Raw genomic sequence first — 23,843 nt, 5'->3', positions numbered from 1 at the left:
TAAGTCTGAAACTCAGTCAGGTAATTGGGATTAAACTTTTCAGATTGGTTAGCAAATTTAAAAATTATAAGATTAAAATCTAATAAAATATTTTAACTACTTAAATATTAACTAAAGAGTTACGACTTGTGGATATTTGTAAAAAAATGAACTTTTATTGAAAGAGTATTAAAATGTAAATAATGCGAGAGCATAAAAATAAAGTTATGAATAGTTGAAGCATGGAATAAATATATAGGAATATTACCAGCAAAAGCGTCTAACTATTTACCTTATTTCCTAAAACATCTTTCTTAGGAATATTCTACATCTTTGCCCTAAAATAACTTACCTGCTCAGCAGTTTCCTAACACATGTACATCATCCAGCTGACCTACTTCTTGCATACCCAAATAAACACCGGCACATTGAACGTGATTGCCGCGGGCAGAGGTAGCGCAGTTGGCGAGTAAGAGGTCCCAACGAACAGATCATGCTAGTTTTCTAACGATTTTCCTATAATGTTTGTTATAATGCACAGATATCCTTTGAAAATAGTAGTCTGCTGATTCTTCGACAGGAAAATTGCAAGATGAAGTTCGCCACATGAAATTAAGCGAAATAACAAATCGTAAAATAATATTATTTGTTAGTTGGGTCTGTGTTTAACTCATACCACACTCAGGAATTTAACAAGTTTCATGTAGGACAGATACACGTATAAAACAGCTATTCATTGCCAGCTTGATATCAGCGGTGTGAAATTAAATGACTGTTAGCATCACGGCAGGATAAAAAAAAACTAGTAAATAAGCTTCTGATCGTCGGTCGCACACAGATGGCGCCTTATGATTGAGTGGGGAACCTGAAAGTTTTCTTGCGCTGGAGCATGTTTTTCTCTGCTAAACCCGCGGTAAGCAGTGCTGACGGTAAAAATGGATAATATTATTTTCTTTGTGGTCCAGCAGTTCTTTTCCTTTAAAACCAAACTAACAGCCAGCTAGCATTAAATTTTTATTTTCCGGTTTCATCTTCATATGTAAATATTTTTGCACTTGGTCGACATAAATCGACATAATTATTAACTTGGAGATTGTCCAAAGAAATAAGCGTAGAACAGAGGACAATTATTTCAAACGGCGGATTCAGTATTTATGATGATAATATCTGCACAAAAATTATATATTTGACAGAATGAAGCTTAATTAGCTCCTCCAGACAAAAAGTAAATTAAAACATGGTACAAATGAAGATCTGGGAATCAAAATTTAATGAAATGCTTTTTTTTGAGCTGGATTTGCGAGTGCGGAGAGACAGTGCGAACTGGCTCCAGCTGAGAGCTAAATCTCCACCGATATCGAGTTGTATCAGGTTTTAAGGTCTGCCTGAAGCGTAAGAATTAACTATTTGTGTTAAGGAAAGGCATAGTCAAGGAAATGCTAATGAGAATTAAGTCTTAGAAGCCCAGAAATCGGCCCATTACAGCAAAACAGGATCCAGGAAAAAGATTCAACTAGGCTCAAGGCGCTGATCAGGCACTCCAATGTTAATGATTCAACGCTCTATTAATGCTAATTGCTAGGATGAGGTCAGCTAAATGGTATTGCAGGTCGCAGGCGACTGAGGTCCTGAATTTAATGATCTGCTGATCGTCCTGCTCTTAGTGCAGCTCATTGTCGTTGAAGGAGAAAGTTCTTTACCGAAGGAAGCCGGAACCTTAGATCACTGATAAATAGATTATTGATTTTTTCACATGGTTTGTTCAGCGGATGTCTTCAGCCAGAGTACACCTACGTTTAAGTATCTATCACTATCTTTTAGAGTTCAGTTGTTTGTTCGAAGATGATGATACTACTCAGCTATCCCTGAATATTTTCTGAATCGGGGTTATAGTAATATACAGATTTGAGGACTACGAAAGGAGTACGGAAGATCTTACATCATAAATCTCATTTAAAATTTAGTTTCTTGCCACCATAATTTATTTTGAAGATACAGTATATAATCATAAGTTTTTTTATTATTGAGGTCGGCTGTATTTATTATAGAATCTTGTTGATATTGTTGTTTCCAGATTCGGGCCGCTCTGGTGGGTTTACTAGGACAATGGAGAGTATGAAAGGACTGGCACATCCAGCTGTATGGCCTAATGTGAAGAATCATATTACAACATCGCTGGCTGTGGTCAAGAATCGTAAGTACTTTTTTATACAAATACAAAAAAATAATCCTTTTACATGTTTTGTGTGTGCTTTTTCAGATACAGTATTTTGTGAAGTTCTTAACTTGATCTTTATTTTATTGTATTTAGTTTTGATATGCCACATGTTAATTCTAAATATTGATCTTTGAAGACCTAAAAGTAGTTCTTTTCATGATAGACTCAATTCTGTTATCATCTGCTCGTTAGAAATGTTTACAATAGATCGTGACGTGGAACTGTCAACATTTAAACTTAATATCAGTCTGAATAGAAACTCTATAGTTAATGAATAAATATCAACCAAGAATTAGAATTAATTGAAAACTATTTCATGTGAAGGATAATTATTATAAAACATTAATTTACTAAAATTCCATTAAATAAAAAATATTCAATAAATAATTGTAATTAAAAAACTCCCAACATCTCTAAGAGACGATAAACATGAACATTTATCAGTATTAATAAAATACTGGCGACTTAAAATTTATTGGAATAGCAACTTATATCTATTTGAAATTTGTATCTGAATTCGTCCAATATATTTGTGAGGATTGTTTGTATTTGTTTTCACCTTATAGTAGTCAGCATTTTGTTCTAAAATCAGTCTTCTGAAATCTTTTATTAATGCCTGGTTCTAACTCTAGAAAAGGTAGTAAACCTAAAAAGGTTCTCTTAAATGAATAGGGTTAGTCATTATTTGATATTGAGGAATCTGAGGATGGTGGCTTAATACTGCTTAGCACAAAGAGAATTAAAATACGAAATGCTGACGCCTTGGTGCTTTTCGCTTCTGTGCCCCAGTCTTACCAACTAATGATAAATTCAAAAGCTAATTATGTTACTGAATTTTAAAATATGTTTGAAAAGATTCAAAGACCGGGATGTTATCTATGTGAATTTAAGGGGGAAATACTTTCTTAGTGAAATGCTTACTTCTAAATTAAATTTCCGATCCAAGGAAATTAAAAAAATTTTCAAGGCTAAAAAGAGTAAAAATATGTTGTGGCAAAGTTTACACCAGAGATGGCCAACCCACTGCCTGCGGGCTGCACGTGGCCCGCTTCGAATAATTTTATGGCCCGCAAGATTCATCATAATTTTGCAAAATTTGTTTTTAAAATCTTTAAATGTAACTAATTGATTTACAATGTAATGATGAACTAAAACATATTATTGAAACACCACAATCAAAAATAGAATTTTTTAACACTTATGTCACAAAAGAAAACTTTCTAAAGTGAGAAATCTGTCGCAAAAAGTTGTGAGCGATTTTAGATCACTTTACACCTGCTAATCGTTTTTCGAAAATGAAATCTACCAAACATAAAGTTACACTGTAAACTTTCCGAAAATATGAATAATTACAAAACTAATTTATCTTTACAGTTTGCATGATTGCAGCTTATCAGCTGTACTTCTAAAGGAGATAAAAGGTGATGAATTTTGGGAGTTTTACATTTTATTCATATTTCTAATTACTGTATCTCCTGTCTTATTTTTGTATTTTGTGTATTTTTTGTAAAAATATATACAATTTTAGGACTCAATTACTTCCTGCGAATTTTTGTTTTTTAATGTAATTTACTAAACATAATTCTCGCTTGTACATAACGGATAAAAACCTGCAACATCAATTACGTTTTAATTCCAGTAAAAGTGATAAAAATGTTGTATTTTTCCTTTTTTTGTAAACCTCCAGATCCAAACTAGCCGACCTAATGTGTACAATATATGCTTGACATAAAAATAAAATTTTAGAAATAGAAAATAAAGAAATTGCAGTAAAACTACGAAAGTATTTGTATTTTCCCCTTTTTTCAACTGCAATTTTCCCTGTTACAAGTTTTTGTAGTGTATAGATACACATATTACTTTATAAGGGGCCCGCAGGCTTATAATGAATTTCTAAATTGGCCAACAAGATCATTCAAGACATTGTTAGGTCTGTCGCATGTTCCGACGGGTGCATAAGTTTGTGGTGTTATGATACTACGATGTGCTAGAATTCTTTTTTCGATTCTCTATTAGGAAGTAGTTTTGTGCCGTCACCTTCGTTTTCAACAAAGCAGACAGTTTGCTAGTATTTGTCCATAAAAAAAAAATTACCTATCTATTTAAAGTCAGATCATAATTACTAAAATTACTGCAACTCATAACCTTGTAAAAAGTATATTTTGGTCTAATGATTTAGTTAAATTACTGGTGAAGTAAAATGTTAAAGGAAATAATAGCATTAAAAAATCTTTCAGACAGGATTAGGATTTTAGAAATACGTCATGCCAGGGTGAAAAAGTAAAATTGAAAAAATATTTTTGAAGAAAAAAATAAACTTCTTTGGAAGTGCCTTTTCATTAGAGTGAAGGATATTCCTGGAAATGTGTTAAAATTGGGCAACATTCGTCCATTCCTTAGGAATAAGGTGGAAATCTGTGAATTATGTGATGAACAGTTTTAGGAAGGGTTCAATTCTTTCTAGCGATTTGTGCCAGATTAAAGCTCATAAAGTTCGTTTTTCAAAAATGTTATAGAGCGCTGATTTGAGCTAGGAAACTAAGCTTCGTTCAGGAGTTTCTATTCTTAGATTCAACACTCAAGGCCCATGCAGATGAGGCGCTCCAATAAGCTAGAGAAAGATTTGATTTTAAAATAAAGATGCTCTTTGTATGACGGAATTACAAGGACGGATTTTTTATTTTTCGCTAGTTTAATGTCTACAGTGGCGCTAACTAAGTAGGGATAGGCGGTCACCGGATCATAGTTGGAAGGGTCACTTAATACTGGATACCCAAGACCGCGCAGGTGGCTAAACATAGTTGACAGGCATTCCAGACTAACAAAACCTCGTTCTTAAAACCAGTTTCTAGTACCTACCTCGTCATGGCGGCAATTAAGGAAGAGATTTGGACATTGAAAGTCAAGCACTACCGCCATAAGTACTCATCTCTGCAAAAACCATTAACACTTGTATATCTCCTTTTTTGGTAATTGGATATGATTGCAATTATGCCCCTTGTTGCAATTATGGAAAATAAATCTAGGTTTACTCTACCTTGTGAACGTTTAAGGCAGAATGTTTAAAAGCTCAGGTGAAATTGAAAGAAGTTGACTGCCAAACTTGGAACCGCTTCACACAGGGCTTTTTAATAAGCAGTTTAGCCAAGCCGGTAATTAGGATTTAACGCATTGGAGCGGTTAACTTCCTCGTTGGGTACCGCCGTGTTAAAAGCTCTGTTTACTTTACTAGTTCTTACATTGCTTAATCCCATCTGAAAAATCAGTGTCTAATGAAATTATTTTTCTAAAATTAAGCAATTATTTATTTCAAAAAATAAGAATAAGCAAAAGTTAAGAAAATAGAATCTTATTTTTAAAAAGGAGAAATAGTTAATTGCGACTTTCGGAGTAATAAAGATTAGAAGTCATCGTCACATTTAGTAGCATAAAACTATAATTGTGTTGGCGCTAATAATCGAAAGAATTTGCCTAGATCATCTCAGAGCTTCAGATACTACCTAGAATTAGCAAAAATGTTAAGGCTGATAAGGAGTGATTATACAGTGGATTCCGTCACTTTGCGAGTTAAGGATAGGTGTGAATCGGTCCCATTTCCGACAAAACTTAGATTATCCTACTTGTGGAAATGTATGGGCGCTGCGAAGGCCTGCTTTTTTTGATCCAAAGAAGTGACTCACATTGAACTTTGTGAAAGCTATAGGAGAACGATTAGGCTCATCGCTGGCCATTAACATTTTAATAGAACCGGTTCACACATACTTTTGAAGTTTTTATCAGTTCCTTATTCCTTTATCAAAAATGAAGTAGTCAATAAAGAGCTTCATTTAAACTCAGCTTATACTCATTGGCGAATGTCAGTGAACGCACGTATACGGATGATACATTGGCCGTTGAATACTGGGAGATTTAAGACAGTTGGACATAGATTGCGATTGTATCATGAAGATAGTTTGTTGGATTAAAGATTGATGGAATTTGTAAGCAGTCTCTTCTTCTTCTTTTCTCAGTACGGTATTACCAGCTTGACCTACAGCAGTAAATATACTCTACGTTCGTTACACTTAACTGTTGCAATTTCTCTCAAAGTACACAAATTTTGAAAAATCTCTTTTGGAATCCGGTATCCTAAAAACGTCAAAAGCTCAGAGTTGCAATTCTGCAGATAATAACCCTTTCGAGCAGTGAATGAAAATAAAAATTATATAGAAACTTCTCAGCAGTAAATAAATATGTTGTCATCTTCGTATTAAGCATGCAGTAGATAACGTTGTGGTAATATGTAATGGTTAATTTTATTTAATAATGAAAGACATCTTCTACAAATAATAAATAAGAGACATCTCTAGATATCAACCAATTGGAGCGTATTTCAAAATTAATAAAGGTCATTAGCGCTAGAGTTCACTCTGTAATAATCTTCTTGTACAAGAAACTCAACAACCGTAAACAGAATTAATTGCCGTGTCTATGAAGTATGAGGCCCTTTTACTTAAATTGAATCCTTGAAAGAACTTTCTGAATTTCATTCTGATTGCAATCTTGATTATAGTTAGTTATGAATTATTCTCTAATAAAAATAATTTTTTATTGCGATTATAAAATTCCAATTATTTTCTGGATCATCTTCGCTCCAGTGGTTTTTGTTAAATATTTTCCACTCCTCTTCATCAGGGCAAACCTTCTTCATCGCTTTATTCTTGCCTGAGGAGATCTCATATACTTTTTCCAACCAAAGCCTACCTTTTACCATCTACCCGCCTCGTTTATTCAAAACGTGTGAGCAACTGCCTTCTTTTAGAATGTCTGCTTCTTGAAGTCTCTAATAACTCACTTTATAGTGATGGACAGGGATATGAGTGCTGCAAGGTTGCGAAAAATAAAGCTTCTCGTAAAATGAACAAAAATGACACAGAATGGGGCTTTGTTTCAGCGCGGACTGCTCAAATTTAGTTCACTAAATTTAGAGAAAGCAATATACAGGCTTGGAAAGCAAGTTTCGCTCAGAATTCCACTATTCTACTGAGGTGCTGTACTTCTCAAGAATACGAGAATACTTCTCGTGTAGCTGTATAAAAGTCCGTAACACATCAAATAGAGCTGAACTTATTACTTTATTAAAAACCTATTTCATATTTAAATTACCGGCTTCTTTATTGAATATAGTTTCAATATATAAACTGATTTCTGCAGTGAAGTTAAAAATTTTTTTGCACGATGTGCTTTGTTGTTTTTTATTTGCTTTTTAACATAAAATGAAAAACTTTTTCAATATGCAACGTGACCTTATATTGGAGATCTGGAACAATAGCAATTTGAACTGGAGATATTCCTACAACTTGTCAAAGTTTACATTCTACTATATAATTGAGTTAGGAATCTGATACGCTGGCAGAGGTGGAAAAGTATTGAAGTAAATTTGATGCCCTTGTTGATTAATGGATTTTCTTTGTAGCGTGGAAATTAGATGAATGAAAATTGGATACCGCTTTGATGGCAGCATGCTAGATAATACTGGCGTCAAGCGTCCCTTCTTGCTTCCCTTTTATTACCTATTTATACCCGCTCATCTGGATCTAATTTCTTTTTATAGATTTTTTTTTATTATTAGTGTTCGTTCGCTGTTTATAAAAACCTCTCTAATGTAAATTTATCGCTTAAATATATAGAGTATTGATTCACTTGATTTGTTAACAATATTCTTTAACTCTACAATTCTATAGCTATCTCTTATTCTACAATTGCCTCCTTCATCACAACAAAGAATGCTGGCACTCCAATGTGGCTGATTCTGAATTTGAATGTTAAGAATAAAAAAAAGCTTTATCTAAGAAAGCGCACTTTTGAAGTAAGGCGAACACAGCAAACTAAGATAATTAGCAAAGGAGTCCATAAGAATGAGCACATTACTGACGTTGAAAGTGGGCTGACGAGAAGATTGGACGAACTTCTTGGAGATTGCTAAGGCTTGAAGCTAGGGAGGGAGATGTTTGTCTGTATTAAGTGATAATTTATTGCTCAATAAGTGTGGATGGCGATGGCCGCAGCGCCTCAATGATGTACTTCTATTTTGCATGGTTATGTACAGAATTAATTTAGAATCAGTACGAGATGCTGAGGCAAGAATTTTTTGAAGTATTTTTCTTAATTGTTTTGATTATTATTATTATTATTTTAACATATGATGAAATACTTATTTGCAGACTTGGGGTTGAAAATTATTTTCGTTAAGCTACTGATACCAACTGTTCTACAATTAACGTAAATAAATCTTTAGGCAGTAACACAATAATAAATAATGTTTATACTCTATAGGGCGATAAACAGTTGTTTGCGATACCTTGGGCAGACACCGTAAAACGTCTTGATAACTGCCAACGATTTAGTTGACACCCGTCCAACTCACACCTAGCGCACGTAAGTACTCGCTGTCTTGCTGAGATAAGTTTTTATACAGTTTACACAGAGTACATTACTAAATGTAATAATGTTACTGCAAAAAGGCCCTTCTATTATTCATTTCTATTCAAATAACAGGCGCAAGTATATTTTCCTCACACGAAACAGAACAAGGTTTTGTCACACGTATATGTCATATCAGACTGGGCTTAATGTCCAACTACCAATTACGTGTCGTGAACTAATTACTGCATTATTATTTATTATTTTTATTTTATATTATTTTATTAATTAAAGATGGTTCTACATTTGAAGACATTAGTGCCCATAGCCCTTTTTAATGTACTGCTGGCTTCCAGACAGTATTCTTTTTGTTACCATTATTACTGTTCATCACCAGACAGGGAGTTCTTAGAGGTTTCTATAAAAAGAAAATCTAAGGGCAGCAGCTGGATTCGAGAATATGATCTCCAAATATTCCAGCTACTAATTACATAAGATTCGCCTTATACAACCTTTATTGTATAGAAAACAAAGTGTTTCCGAATTTCCATTTTCCAAAAAATATTTTGTGGTCGACAAAAATTCTTCAATATTTGCTTTATTTCTCATAGTTTTTTTTCCCCCTTGAAATAGTGTAACAAACAGGTGAGTAAATGGTGTACAAAGTTTAAAGAAATTTGATGTAGCTGTATTCAATAAAAATAAAAATTAAAAATAGTCACTTTTGGATAACAAAATTTCCTCACAGAAGTGTTCATTAAAATTTGAAGTTACCATTAAAATCCTCTGTAGAACTTATGAACAGAACTTAAGATATATCTTTCTTGTATTAGTTTTCACTACTAATAAAAGTAAAAAAAAAATACCATCATCCCACTCTGGTAATTCTTTTGTACATGATGGTTCTATCTGTTTGTATTCTCTGATTTAAATAGCATTAATTAATTATATTCCCTAAATTTCAATATAATTAACTGCTAGAAATTTCAGTGCGTTTTGATTTCTGTTTTATTAGAAGTCTTGAAACTATCAAAGACATATAGACATGAGATGGACCATGAACCTAATCTTTAGCCACTAAACGTGTTTTCACAAGGGAAATAAATACTTCCGTTCGTATTAAGTTATTATTTGCCAAAAATGATGATGATGGTTTAAAAAAGAAGTGCCTGCAAGATAATATGTTGAAATGCTTGTTTTGTTGCAGAAAGAAATTATAATTTATACCAGAAAAAAAGGTGTGTTAAATGTAGATATGTCCCCCCTCACAACTCCATGTTCACCTGGGTTTGTGAAGTTTTGTTGAAAAGCAAGAAAGTGAGAGAGAGAATGACCGAATCTACAGCTCTTTAGTTGGAGAAAAGCAGTGAGTAGCGCCAGGAGGCGGTGCTTGGTGGTTTACCTTAATATATTATGGCAGAGATTTACCGGCCAGAAAAGCGGTTGAATTTTTCATTAGGACAGCAGCCAGTTGTACAGCTTGCGTAGAATGAGATTTAGAATGCTGCTTTTACAAAAAGACGATTTTGAACAAAGCCAGTGGTAATTATGTTTGTATTTGTTTTTTGTTTCTTATCAAAGTGGTCCATAGTTTGTCAGAGCACTTGAACGTTACAATGTTCCGGATTCATTTTATCCAAATTAACTGCATGGCTTCAAGAAACAAAGTTACGTGAGTAAAATTATATTTTGTTTCATCCTATGACTCATATACGGACGCAATTTAACATCTCGCTGCCCTGTAAGTTTAACCAGACTTTGATATAAATTTGCAAGCTCGTTTATCCTATGCCAATACCGTTCCTTAGATCAGATTTAAAAGCAAAGAATTCTTAAAACTACTATAGTCTAACTTCTTCGTACTTGCTGCTTTGCTTGTGCCGAAGGTAATGAGCCTTTGATTGAAAAAAAAGATAATCAATCTGACGGTAATTGATTGGGTCTGAAAGCAGGTAACAGATCAAATCCGTCGTGTTTTTTAATTTTCTGCCGGGTGCTTTTTAAGGTGCGAAATCGGGTATTAACCCTAATTTAAAATTACTCGTTTTAGTTCTCTAAAGCTTGGCATTTCAGAGTCTATTCATATGATTCCAACTATTGAGGAATAAGGTTTTGCAACAGAGATTAATTCAAAATAGATAATTCTCCCGAGGTTACAAGAACCTTAACATCAATATTTTTGTTTATATGACCAATCACGTTTCAAACGGATAACCTAATTGACCAATTGACCATTCTCCACAATTTGGATTACACTAGTATAAAGCGATTTGATTTTAGAAACCATAGCCTCGTGGATTTTCAAGTAGCTGGCGTTATTTCTAAACTATTGTAAATTATTTTGAAAATTTCATTTCAGATGGTAATTGACAGGAATATTCGGATAAAATATCTTATTAACCATAATGGCCTGCCAGGAGTAATTTCTTTCCAAGTTGTTTTTTTTTTTTTTTTTTTTGCGCATCAACAGCTGAGGTTATTAGCGCCCGGAGCATTTTCCAGTGCACTGCCGGCCTCCGGACAGTGTTCTCTCGTTACAGACAACACTGTCCATCACCGGACAGTGAGCTGTAAGAAGCTCCTAGGAAGAGAAAATCTAAGGGTCAGCTGCTGGATTCGAACCCGGGACCTCCGCGTGGGAGTCCAGTATGCTAACCTCATAGCTAATCCCTTCCCTTTTCCAAGTTGTTGTTGCCAATTTGGATTTTTCGAAACCTTCTTGAGCAGGTCATCTCTTACCTTTCAGCTTCCAAGTTCACATAGCTGCTTCACCAGGTCTTTCTTCAACCAATCCCTTCTCTTCAACCAAGACATTATTCCACGCAAGAGATGGTCGAGATTACACGCAGCCTTCGCTACGTTAATGTTTAAGTTTCCTTGACTAGGTGCGAGCGAAATAAAAATAATGCAAGCTGAAAAATCCTTATAAAAAACTATTACAAACATTGTTTTCTTTTTTCAAAAAATATTTCGATTAGCTCATTCATAAAATCTAATTTAAAGCTTCGTCATTGCTCACTATACTGCAGAGTGGTGCAAAAATACTTAAATTCTGTTTTTAATAAACAGAACTATGTTCTATTCTCTCTTATCTACAATTTTCAGCAGTAAATCGCCGGAAATTCCATTTTCTCGGAAAAACTCTCTCTTTCACTTCTATGATTCGTTTTTCTGCAAACTGAAGGATAAATCACCTTTCTGCCTGACGGCAATATCGTTTTTTAAGAGAATAATATTATTTTTCTCGCCAATAATTTTTGAGAAAAATTCGGTAATTGGCTTGTAATTGCAGGAGGCGTGCTGGAGATAATTACTAAGGAAACAGAAGTTTTCCTTTATCAAAACAGAGTTACAAATTAGAGGTGTTAAATGAGAGAAATTTTAATGTCAGTTTTTTTAGATCTCTCGTATTAACTTTCATTACAGAAAATGAAAGCATGTAATTAAATATAAATTTAGAAATATCAGTTAAAAGTTAAAAACTAAATTACATAATTGGAATCCAGACGAAAAACTGGTAAGTTTAGTTGTGTTTTTATAAATGTGTTTGTGTGTGCTTGTAAGGTATGTATGCACGTATAAATTAAATGGCCATCTCGATAAAAATCCTAGCCGTTAAAAAAAATTGGTATTATATTTCCTGCATAAATAAAAAAGGAAAAAACGAAGACCCTAATGATTACAGTAGAATTTCTTGAGAGATTTTTATTTGAAAGTAATATTATAGTATGAGATCAGTTTATCATTTATCGCTGATACATCCTGCACGTCAGTATCTTTCTCATCCTTCACTTAATTGAAAAGATTGGAGTTAAAACTGAAGTGATCATCCAGTGCAAAACTCATTCACTAACTGCCGTTCCAACGCCGAACGGAGCGTGATTAACCGGTTCGGGTGATGTTGCTGATAAAGTAAAATTAGAAATTAAGAGTAAAATGAGAAAGAAAATTAAGGTAATGGAAAAATATGATGATAAAATAATAAAATGGGCATACATAAACATTGTTTTTTGCGATGTCGTAGTTGTGATAACGCCTGGATAGGAATCTGGAATTCTTAGTAAGGAAACTGATTGAAGAATGCCGAACTATTAATTTTAACAAGACAGAGGATTAAGTTTGGAAGTATTTAAGAAAAAAGTGGTTAGTTTTTCAAAGAGAGCAGGATGGTGGAAATTTTATAAAGAGCCTATCAGGGGAGAAAACACTTCTATGACTTCGGAGAAAATGGTCCATCAATTTCTATTGCTAATGTTCAAACCAAGAGTTTTTCATAGAGCTTTCTATAAAAATCTTGGTTAGTTGTGCAGTAAACATGGAAATAAGGAAGGTATATGTGAAAAGTCGAAAGTCCAATGGCAGGAGGAGTTGGCAACTAGATACTTGCCACAGTCAATTGGAAGGGCTAATGTAATATTAACTCTTAATAGACGAAGATCAAATTATTTAAGTGATCATAAGTTAAAAATTTAGTGAACAGTTGAAATAGAATGAACACATTTCTCGAGATTGAATGGACTGAAATAGTTGTAATTTCCAGACGAGTTGATTGTTTCAAGGATATGTATACTCAGGTGGTAGATATTTGGCTGTTTCTCGGTTGGGTTGATGGATTCACTCTTCAGTTGTTTCTAGACCCTAACGTTTATATTCGGCTAGAGAAGTTAATACTTACCTAAGTCCTGTTTCCCAGTTGAAAATTAAAAAATTGAGGAATTTAATTACAATACGGTACAAGAGAAGGGGAAATGATCAAAGTGAAAAATGTTTAATAGCGAACGCTCACTCAATTTACTTATGAAATATGGGACAATAATCAGCGGCAATTAAAAACTAGATGGTACACTAAACAGTTCCACAGGAAGCGAGTAAGCACAACCATTTTGAAATAAACGGCTACCAGTGGAGTGGCATAACTCCAATAGGAATACGGTATGTGGTGCAGCTCATCTCCGGACCAGTTCCACACTTGTGAAAAAACCTCTAAAAAATGTTAACGTATCTTTTAGAAACTGCAACAAAATATTGTTCATCGCTGCGCATAATTTATTGCAGGAGATACCTATTGGTGCCCTAAACTAAACATTTATCCTTAAGATCAAAACCCAATCAATTATATATACAGTTGGTTGATATTTATTTAATAATTGAATATATATGTAATACCAGTATTGATTATGTATATTATCAGACATACATAAATCCTAGTTCAATAATACTGATTTAAAGGAAATTCTGCATCGTCAAATGTTCTATACTTCTTCTAAAATATAATTCCCAATGATAAATAAATGTTTCACATCACCAATTTCTAAAATTTTTGATTTTTGATTTTAAGGCACCTCAATACGTGATTTGCATAGGTAAAAATAAAACTCATCAAAAAGCATTATCACAACAATGTCTCTTACGAAGAATGAGAAAAAGTTAGTTTAAATCAATAACCATGACCCTTTAACTTTTTGACAGAATCTCATTCAGTGAAGTACTCACTGTCTGCTGCTAATTTCGATGGATTAGGTTTTGTTAAAATTTTACCTCACTTGCTCACAATGGCAACTACAAACTAAGTTTACTTAGAAAAGTAATCTTAAGAATTACTTGTATCAAGGCTTGTCGGTGCTTTCAGTTTATCAAATCCTTTTTCTATCCTTCATAACTTTTTGCATTAGTGGAGAAAGTGTGCGCTTCCTTAAAGTAATGTTATAAACCAGTTACATTTCCACCAGTCGCTCGTTTCAACTGGCTCTTCACAGTTGATAGTTGCATTCGTGGTGTTACTCTTATAACTTTGTGCTTTTCCCGATAAAATACTCTTGCCGAACTTTTTCCTTTACACTAGAAAACTTTTCAATAAATGATAAGTTTTTATAAATTTAGCTATATTCTTAATTTTTTTTTTATAAAAAAAATTGTATTGTAAATTTGAACCAAATTTGGTTAACTCCTTTTGGAAAATAATATGATGCTCAAAACGTTTTATGTAATTCTATATAGAGCAACTTCCTTGAACCGTTTCCTTCAAATAAGGACCACTTACCATAAGTTTTAGACTAAAAAAGGCATTCGTATTATAAGATTTTTTTGGATGTTAAGTTAAATTTAGGCTTGAAAGTTTCTGAATAGAACATTATTCTTTTACATTAAACATTATTCTTAGTTAAAAATCACTCTGGGCTCTGGAGCTTAAGAAAGTTCATCCAAATAAAGGACAAAAAATCTATTCCTGTGGTGCCAAATGCCTGTTCTCTCTTTAATGAGTAGATATTTTGTATTTTGAACACAAGTTTTCTTTGATATTAGAAGTTGGACCAACATAAAATGAGCAACCAGTGAAGAGTCACTTAGAGAGGATCTTACGAAAATTTTAGTTATAAAACTAAATTTAGATAAAATTACTGCAATGTATTTTCGGGTTTCTGCAATTTAAATTAATACATTTTTAAATCTAATAACCTATAGCTCTAATTTTCATTAACTAAACTTTTCATGCAATTAAAAATCCTGTTATGCAGTATAAAGTTCTAAATTCCTTTTTGATTATTCAGGAAGAATTTGAATTATTTATGCTCTTTTCAAATTCATCCGACCTGGCTAAAATGACCGTGAGGTTATAGGATAGTTTAAATTTTACATTCTTGTTAAAGCTTTGTTTCAGACATATTGCTGCAGTAAATAAACTATTAGTGGCTATTACTGTAATTGACCTCTTTAAACCATAATTTTCAATGTCTTTGCTCTAAATACAGCGAATTGAATTAGTTATAATTGCGATTGATGTCGAATTGGAATTACTTTTTAAATTTAAACTTTGTAGACAAAACGTATTCTTAGCAAAATATAACTACTTATTTCTTCCTTCTTTTCATTATTTTTGTATTTTATTTAATTTTTTTTTTTGGGCGCATCGACGCCTGTGGTCATTAGCGCCCCTTTTTTATAATTACCTTTTTTTTTTAAAGTAAAGCTTAACAACTTTTTTGAGAACTCAGAAAATATTTGTATGATATTTTACTGATGCTCCAATGACATTTCGAACTGTTGGATTAACTTCCATACATCTGGGTATAAGCCAAGGTTGTGTAATTTCTGCAAAGATTTTGCATCTCATTAAACAAAATGAATACAAAATAATTTGCATTAAAGATATGATTTGGAAATTTCAGGTTTAGAACTGAGATTTGACACTGTTGCAAGAAATAATCTGAACCATAAATCCTTGTGATCAGGGGAAAAAAGTAAAATACAATACATACTCCTGTCAACTTCGGTGATTATTGCCTCGGACGCCTTCTCGGAGTAAACTGTGGAACTTAGGATGTTTCTTATGGAGTTTGTATTAATGGAGAGTAAGTAATTCAACTGGATTTCAATAAGTGAAAATTTCAATAAATATATTTTCAAGACAAAATCAAATGAATCCACGCAAGATAACAAATTTGTGGCCAAAACAAGAACAAAACTGGGACATTTTCTTTTCAAAAACAACGCAGCACCAGAGAGATCCATTGGACGTCAGAGTTTTGTAATTTTCTTTTTTTTACACATCCCCCAAAAGGGGAGGGATAAGATCCCCTCAAAAAATGTTTTTCGTGTCCTGGGGCACTCAAAACGTTTCAATTTCAAAAATTTAACCTTTCATAGCGCAAGAAAAAATAACGTGATGTAGAATTAGTTCTCGTGGTGAGTTCCAATGTTTAGTACAAAACTTATTTCATTCAAGTGGAAAAAGAAAAATAATTAGGATTCTACCCTTGAAAGAACAATTCTGAAGTGGAAGATGATTTATTGAAAACCAGCTACAAGTTCCCAATCCCTTCTAACTTTAGGATTGCTTTTGGTGTTGAAGAAAAGTTCAGTACAGGAGGAAGTCTCCAGTATGTCACAAGACAATTTACGAGATAGAAGTAACATTTGTGCTAGTTGACAACGAAGGTTAATCTGTAAACTCACTGTCTGTAGACTTACTTTGTTTTTAAAAACAATAAATATTATTTTAGATAGTTCTTCAACTTGAGAAAATAATTTGGGTTTTTAATTTATTCAAAATTTGTTTGGCTTCACAAAGTTCAAGACCTTTCTTATGAAAACAGCTTCTTTTAAATTTGATATTGAAAAAGTTAAGGATTAAGCTATGGATATGGATTAATAAATTGAATTAATGAAGGCTTGCTGGATCAAAGTGAAAATACCAAACACCGGTACGTTTCAGCAAATCTACGAGCAACCTTCTTGGAAAGCAAGCTACTGAAACGCAAATTGAATTCGAATAAGTATTGGGATAAAAGTAAGGGTTTACTAAGAAGTTCTTCGGTCTTTGTGAAAATTGAGCTAAAATTTCGTCAGATTGATGAATGTATTAGTTTAATGCAAATCGTAGGAGCAATTTTAGGTAGGCGAATTAAAAAAACTCATAAACTTACCGCATAAAGTAGATTTTCTGATCATCGTACTTTCGGCAAACGAATATCTTTTTGGAATTCCAGGTTATATTTAAAAACTCAATAATGACCCATAAAAGACTGAAGCGTGGATTGCTCATGCAAGGAACACTTTAGAGCGACGCCTACAGTTGCACTTACTTTCCTGAGAACCCCTCGAATTTTCAAAAAGTTCGGCAAATAGAGTACGAACTTCAACACTTCAAAAAGTAATATATATAATAAATGAAAAGAATTATTATTTGCTGGCTTCATATCAGTTAGATGCTAGCGTTTCTAGCAATGAATATTTATTTCATTTACTAGTTCACAAGCCAATCAGCTTTCACTAATTCAAAGAATTCGTCTAATCAGAAGCCTAATTACAGCGGCAATATAACTCCATGCAGTTCTGTCGCTCCATACTTGGCTACCAGGGAAGTTAATCAATCTTCAAAATGTTCTATATAAAAAATTATCTGTAGAAAAGAAAAAAACTTTATAAAAACAAAAAATCTTTATTTTCGGTTTGGTTTTTATAGTATGTTCAATTGTTATAAACCGAAGAAACTCTATTTGCATGTTTTGCGGTTCCAAGCGTACACAAAAAATAAAATAAAATATGAAAGTTTTAGTGCAGATCTCTTAAAAAACAGGTTTGAATGCAAAAAAATATCTCAAAAAAATAAAAATTGCCGTAAGCTGTACATAATATCACGTTTATTATAATTTCGCTTCTGAAAAGAATCTTGTTAAGAAAATTGGTTTACCGGTAGTAAGACCTGACTGTTTTATCTCTTTTGCCTGTGTTTTCCTCGCTCATAGGTGACAAGAGACCTTAGGAAACTGCACTCTTCTTGAATGCACAGATTTAGGGGTGAGTACATCTGTGTGTATCCTCAACTTTTTAACAAACAGATTTTAACTTTTCTAGAATTGTCTGAAATCTAGTCTGTTAATTATTATATACATATTGTTCAGATGGTTTTCAAAAAAAAATTTTATAAGATATTATTGCTGTGTTTCAACATTTTATTTGGTGTAAACGTTTTGAATACCTAACGACTCAAAATTTCTGAACTTTCCCTTTACCACCTCAGTAAGAAGAATTTTGATTGCATTCTTCCTAACTATGTGGTGATTTCTCATTGCCGCAATGCTATGAAATTCTTCAGCATCCTGGCTCCCTTCTTCCTTCAATAAGTTCTGCTGTCAAGAATGTTTATCGTTCCTCACAAGGTGCCCGAGTTATTCAAGTTCTTTCTTCCACCTGATTAAAAACATATCTAACTTGTCCAACTTGTAAGAGTCTCCTAGGCATTGGTATGTTCATTATTTGAATGTGTCATTGCAACCTCCAAAGGTTGTTCTTGAACTTACCATGAACCTTTCTATATTCCATACGCTCCTTTCCATATTCCATATGACTGTGAAAGCTGTCATTAACAATCAGATACTGCCGACATTGCCAGTGTAACAGTCCTGCAGCAATTTATACTATATACAATATTTTTACAGATTTTGCTCTTGTTTATTCTATCTTAGTAATAGGGAAATGGCGGTTCTGGCGCACCTAAAATGTGCACCTTTTTGATTAATCATCGAAACACCCAACTCCGCCCAACCCTACTCCACCCATCCTTAGTGATTAATCATCGAATTGGACGAGGGTTTAAGCCACGCCCCCCTTCTTAGTGACTAATCATCGAATTGGACGAGGGTTTAAGCCACGCCCCCTACCCCCTCCTTATTGACTAATCATCGACACACCTAAAATGTGCAAGATGGCTGCCCTCCCAGGCAATCATCGATTTCGACGACATCACCTTCAACCCCTACCCCTTCCTAATCGACCAATCAGCGAATTCGACGACACCACCGACCCTACCACATACTTCTTAATCGACCAATCAGGAACTTGGATCAGGGCTTTAAGCCACGCCCCTTCCCCCCTTAAAACATTAATCGGTGAATTCAACGACACCACTTTCACCCCCCACCAAGCCCTACTTAGATGACACCTACCTGTATCACAACTCTCAGTCGTCATATTCATTGGCCTATCAATCCTCCTACAAGATAGCTTAACCGCTGTAGTCCACAAGATGGCGGACCTCGTATTAGCTGATGACGTCAATATGGCGGGCTTCATACCACCTGTAGTACTCAAGACGGCGGACCACATACTAGCTAATAAAACATACCTCCACCCCTCGCCCTGTGATAGACGGGAAAGAGCACAAAATTTCATACTAATAACCTGTTGTTTTCTGTGGGAGTTATAAGGGCCCCATTTCACAGCAAAACCATGACCCAAAAAAATTTCAACTCTCAATATCTTCTCAAATAATAGATCTGTAGTGAAGTAAAGTATAGCATACTACTCAGTAAAATGTAGTGTGTAAGAGCACAAAATTTCATACAAATAATCTGTTGTTTACAGTGGGAGATATAATGGCCCCATTTCACAGCAAAACCATGACCCAAAAAAATTTCAACTCTCAATATCTTCTCAAGTAATGGATCTGTACTCAAGAAAACTATAGCATACTACTCAGTAAAATGTAGTGTGTAAGAGCACAAAATTACATACGAATAATCCGTTGTTTACTGTGGGAGATATAAGGACCCCATTTCACAACAAAACCATGACCCAAAAAAATTTCAACTCTCAATATCTCCTCAAGTAATGGATCTGTACTCAAGAAAACTATAGCATACTACTCAGTAAAATGTAATGTGTAAGAGCACAAAATTGCATACGAATAATCTGTTGTTTACTGTGGGAGTTATAAAGGCCTCATTTCACAGCAAAACCATGACCCAAAAAAATTTCAACTCTCAATATCTTCTCAACTGATAGATCTGTAGTGAAGAAAAGTATAGCATACTACTCAGTAAAACAGAGTGTGTAAGAGCACAAAATTTCATACGAATATTCTGTTGTTTACAGTGGGAATTATAAGAGCCCAATTTCACAGCAAAACCATGACCCAAAAAAATTTCAACTCTCAATATCTTCTCAACTAATAGATCTGTACTCAAGCAAACTATAGCATACTACTCAGTAAAATGTAGTGTGTAAGAGCACAAAATTTCATACGAATAATCTGTTGTTTACAGTGGGAGATATAATGGCCCCATTTCACAGCAAAACCATGACCCAAAAAAATTTCAACTCTCAATATCTTCTCAAGTAATGGATCTGTACTCAAGAAAACTATAGCATACTACTCAGTAAAATGAAGTGTGTAAGAGCACAAAATTGCATACGAATAATCTGTTGTTTACTGTGGGAGTTATAAGGGCCTCATTTCACAGCAAAACCATGACCCAAAAAAATTTCAACTCTCAATATCTTCTCAAGTAATGGATCTGTACTCAAGAAAACTATAGCATACTACTCAGTAAAATGTAGTGTGTAAGAGCCCAAAATTGCATACGAATAATCTGTTGTTTACTGTGGGAGTTATAAGGGCCTCATTTCACAGCAAAACCATGACCCAAAAAAATTTCAACTCTCAATATCTTCTCAACTAATAGATCTGTAGTGAAGAAAAGTATAGCATACTACTCAGTAAAACAGAGTGTGTAAGAGCACAAAATTGCATACGAATAATCTGTTGTTTAAAGTGGGAATTATAAGAGCCCAATTTCACACCAAAACCATGACCCAACAAAAATTTCAACTCTCAATATCTCCTCAACTAATAGATCTGTACTCAAGCAAACTATAGCATACTACTCAGTAAAACCGAGTGTGTAAGAGTACAAAATTTCATACGAATAATCTGTTGTTTACTGTGGGAGTTATAAGTGCCTCATTTCACAGCAAAACTATGACCCAAAAAAATTTCAACTCTCAATATCTTCTCAACTAATAGATCTGTAGTGAAGAAAAGTATAGCATACTACTCAGTAAAACAGAGTGTGTAAGAGCACAAAATTTCATACGAATAATCTGTTGTTTACAGTGGGAATTATAAGAGCCCAATTTCACAGCAAAACCATGACCCAAAAAAATTTCAACTCTCAATATCTTCTCAAGTAATGGATCTGTACTCAAGAAAACTATAGCATACTACTCAGTAAAACAGAGTGTGTAAGAGCACAAAATTTCATACGAATAATCTGTTGTTTAAAGTGGGAATTATAAGAGCCCAATTTCACAGCAAAACCATGACCCAAAAAAATTTCAACTCTCAATATCTTCTCAAGTAATGGTTCTGTACTCAAGAAAACTATAGCATACTACTCAGTAAAATGTAGTGTGTAAGAGCACAAAATTTCATACGAATAATCTGTTGTTTACTGTGGGAGTTATAAGGGCCTCATTTCACAGCAAAACCATGACCCAAAAAAATTTCAACTCTCAATATCTTCTCAAGTAATGGATCTGTACTCAAGAAAAGTATAGCATACTACTCAGTAAAACAGAGTGTGTAAGAGTACAAAATTTCATACGAATAATCTGTTGTTTACTGTGGGAGTTATAAGGGCCTCATTTCACAGCAAAACCATGACCCAAAAAAATTTTAACTCTCAATATCTTCTCAACTAATAGATCTGTAGTGAAGAAAAGTATAGCATACTACTCAGTAAAATGTAGTGTGTAAGAGCACAAAATTTCATACGAATAATCTGTTGTTTACTGTGGGAGTTATAAGGGCCTCATTTCACAGCAAAACCATGACCCAAAAAAATTTCAACTCTCAATATCTTCTCAAGTAATGGATCTGTACTCAAGAAAAGTATAGCATACTACTCAGTAAAACAGAGTGTGTAAGAGCACAAAATTTCATACGAATAATCTGTTGTTTAAAGTGGGAATTATAAGAGCCCAATTTCACAGCAAAACCATGACCCAAAAAAATTTCAACTCTCAATATCTGCTCAAGTAATGGATCTGTACTCAAGAAAACTATAGCATACTACTCAGTAAAACAGAGTGTGTAAGAGCACAAAATTTCATACGAATAATCTGTTGTTTACTGTGGGAGTTATAAGGGCCTCATTTCACAGCAAAACCATGACCCAAAAAAATTTCAACTCTCAATATCTTCTCAAGTAATGGTTCTGTACTCAAGAAGACTATAGCATACTACTCAGTAAAACAGAGTGTGTAAGAGTACAAAATTTCATACGAATAATCTGTTGTTTACTGTGGGAGTTATAAGGGCCTCATTTCACAGCAAAACCATGACCCAAAAAAATTTTAACTCTCAATATCTTCTCAACTAATAGATCTGTAGTGAAGAAAAGTATAGCATACTACTCAGTAAAATGTAGTGTGTAAGAGCACAAAATTTCATACGAATAATCTGTTGTTTACTGTGGGAGTTATAAGGGCCTCATTTCACAGCAAAACCATGACCCAAAAAAATTTCAACTCTCAATATCTTCTCAAGTAATGGATCTGTACTCAAGAAAAGTATAGCATACTACTCAGTAAAACAGAGTGTGTAAGAGCACAAAATTTCATACGAATAATCTGTTGTTTAAAGTGGGAATTATAAGAGCCCAATTTCACAGCAAAACCATGACCCAAAAAAATTTCAACTCTCAATATCTGCTCAAGTAATGGATCTGTACTCAAGAAAACTATAGCATACTACTCAGTAAAACAGAGTGTGTAAGAGCACAAAATTTCATACGAATAATCTGTTGTTTACTGTGGGAGTTATAAGGGCCTCATTTCACAGCAAAACCATGACCCAAAAAAATTTTAACTCTCAATATCTTCTCAACTAATAGATCTGTAGTGAAGAAAAGTATAGCATACTACCCAGTAAAACAGAGTGTGTAAGTGCACAAAATTGCGTGCGAATAATCTGTTGTTTACTGTGGGAGTTATAAGGGCCTCATTTCACAGCAAAACCATGACCCAAAAAAATTTCAACTCTCAATATCTTCTCAAGTAATGGATCTGTACTCAAGAAAACTATAGCATACTACTCAGTAATATGTAGTGTGTAAGAGCACAAAATTTCATACGAATAATCTGTTGTTTACTGTGGGAGTTATAAGGGCCTCATTTCACAGCAAAACCATGACCCAAAAAAATTTCAACTCTCAATATCTTCTCAAGTAATGGATCTGTACTCAAGAAAAGTATAGCATACTACTCAGTAAAACAGAGTGTGTAAGAGCACAAAATTTCATACGAATAATCTGTTGTTTAAAGTGGGAATTATAAGAGCCCAATTTCACAGCAAAACCATGACCCAAAAAAATTTCAACTCTCAATATCTGCTCAAGTAATGGATCTGTACTCAAGAAAACTATAGCATACTACTCAGTAAAATGTAGTGTGTAAGAGCACAAAATTGCATACGAATAATCTGTGGTTTACTGTGGGAGTTATAAGGGCCTCATTTCACAGCAAAACCATGACCCAAAAAAAAATTAACTCTCAATATCTTCTCAACTAATAGATCTGTAGTGAAGAAAAGTATAGCATACTACTCAGTAAAACAGAGTGTGTAAGTGCACAAAATTTCATATGAATAATCTGTTGTTTACTGTGGGAGTTATAAGGGCCTCATTTCACAGCAAAACCATGACCCAAAAAAATTTTAACTCTCAATATCTTCTCAACTAATAGATCTGTAGTGAAGAAAAGTATAGCATACTACTCAGTAAAACAGAGTGTGTAAGAGCACAAAATTTCATACGAATAATCTGTTGTTTACTGTGGGAGTTATAAGGGCCTCATTTCACAGCAAAACCATGACCCAAAAAAATTTCAATTCTCAATATCTTCTCAAATAATAGATCTGTAGTGAAGAAAAGTATAGCATACTACTCTGTAAAACACAGTGTGT

The 23,843-nt window shown here is 33.7% G+C and overlaps 1 protein-coding gene and 1 long non-coding RNA gene across 17 annotated transcripts in view; both read left to right on the top strand.

The window, feature by feature from the left end:
- The window catches only part of Stacl (SH3 and cysteine-rich domain-containing protein), a 235,961-nt gene that overhangs the window by 48,806 nt on the left and 163,312 nt on the right, over positions 1–23,843 (top strand). For all 15 annotated transcript variants that reach the window (XR_012455220.1, XM_074117456.1, XM_074117457.1 and 12 more), the window contains one exon: positions 2,054–2,173. Coding sequence is in view for 14 of the 15 variants with exons in the window: in XM_074117456.1 (XP_073973557.1) it covers positions 2,054–2,173 (120 nt within the window). In the remaining variant the exon portion in view is untranslated. The remainder of the gene's footprint in view (positions 1–2,053; positions 2,174–23,843) is intronic.
- LOC141448795 (uncharacterized) overlaps positions 4,378–23,843 on the top strand; it is a 33,559-nt gene continuing 14,093 nt past the window's right edge. Inside the window, exons 1-4 of one of the 2 annotated variants that reach the window (XR_012455219.1) lie at positions 4,378–8,614; positions 9,807–10,141; positions 11,892–12,116; positions 15,766–15,948. This is a non-coding gene — a long non-coding RNA (uncharacterized lncRNA). Of the gene's footprint in view, positions 8,615–9,806; positions 10,142–11,891; positions 12,117–15,765; positions 21,982–23,843 lie in introns of those variants that run through there. The other variant, XR_012455218.1, reaches the window with a different exon arrangement.

The sequence above is a fragment of the Rhodnius prolixus genome, unplaced genomic scaffold, assembly GCF_049639745.1.
Source record: "Rhodnius prolixus isolate KJV_2025 unplaced genomic scaffold, Rpr scaffold_2, whole genome shotgun sequence".
Taxonomy (NCBI): Eukaryota; Metazoa; Arthropoda; class Insecta; order Hemiptera; family Reduviidae; genus Rhodnius; species Rhodnius prolixus.
This window is presented reverse-complemented; position numbering and strand designations above follow the sequence as displayed.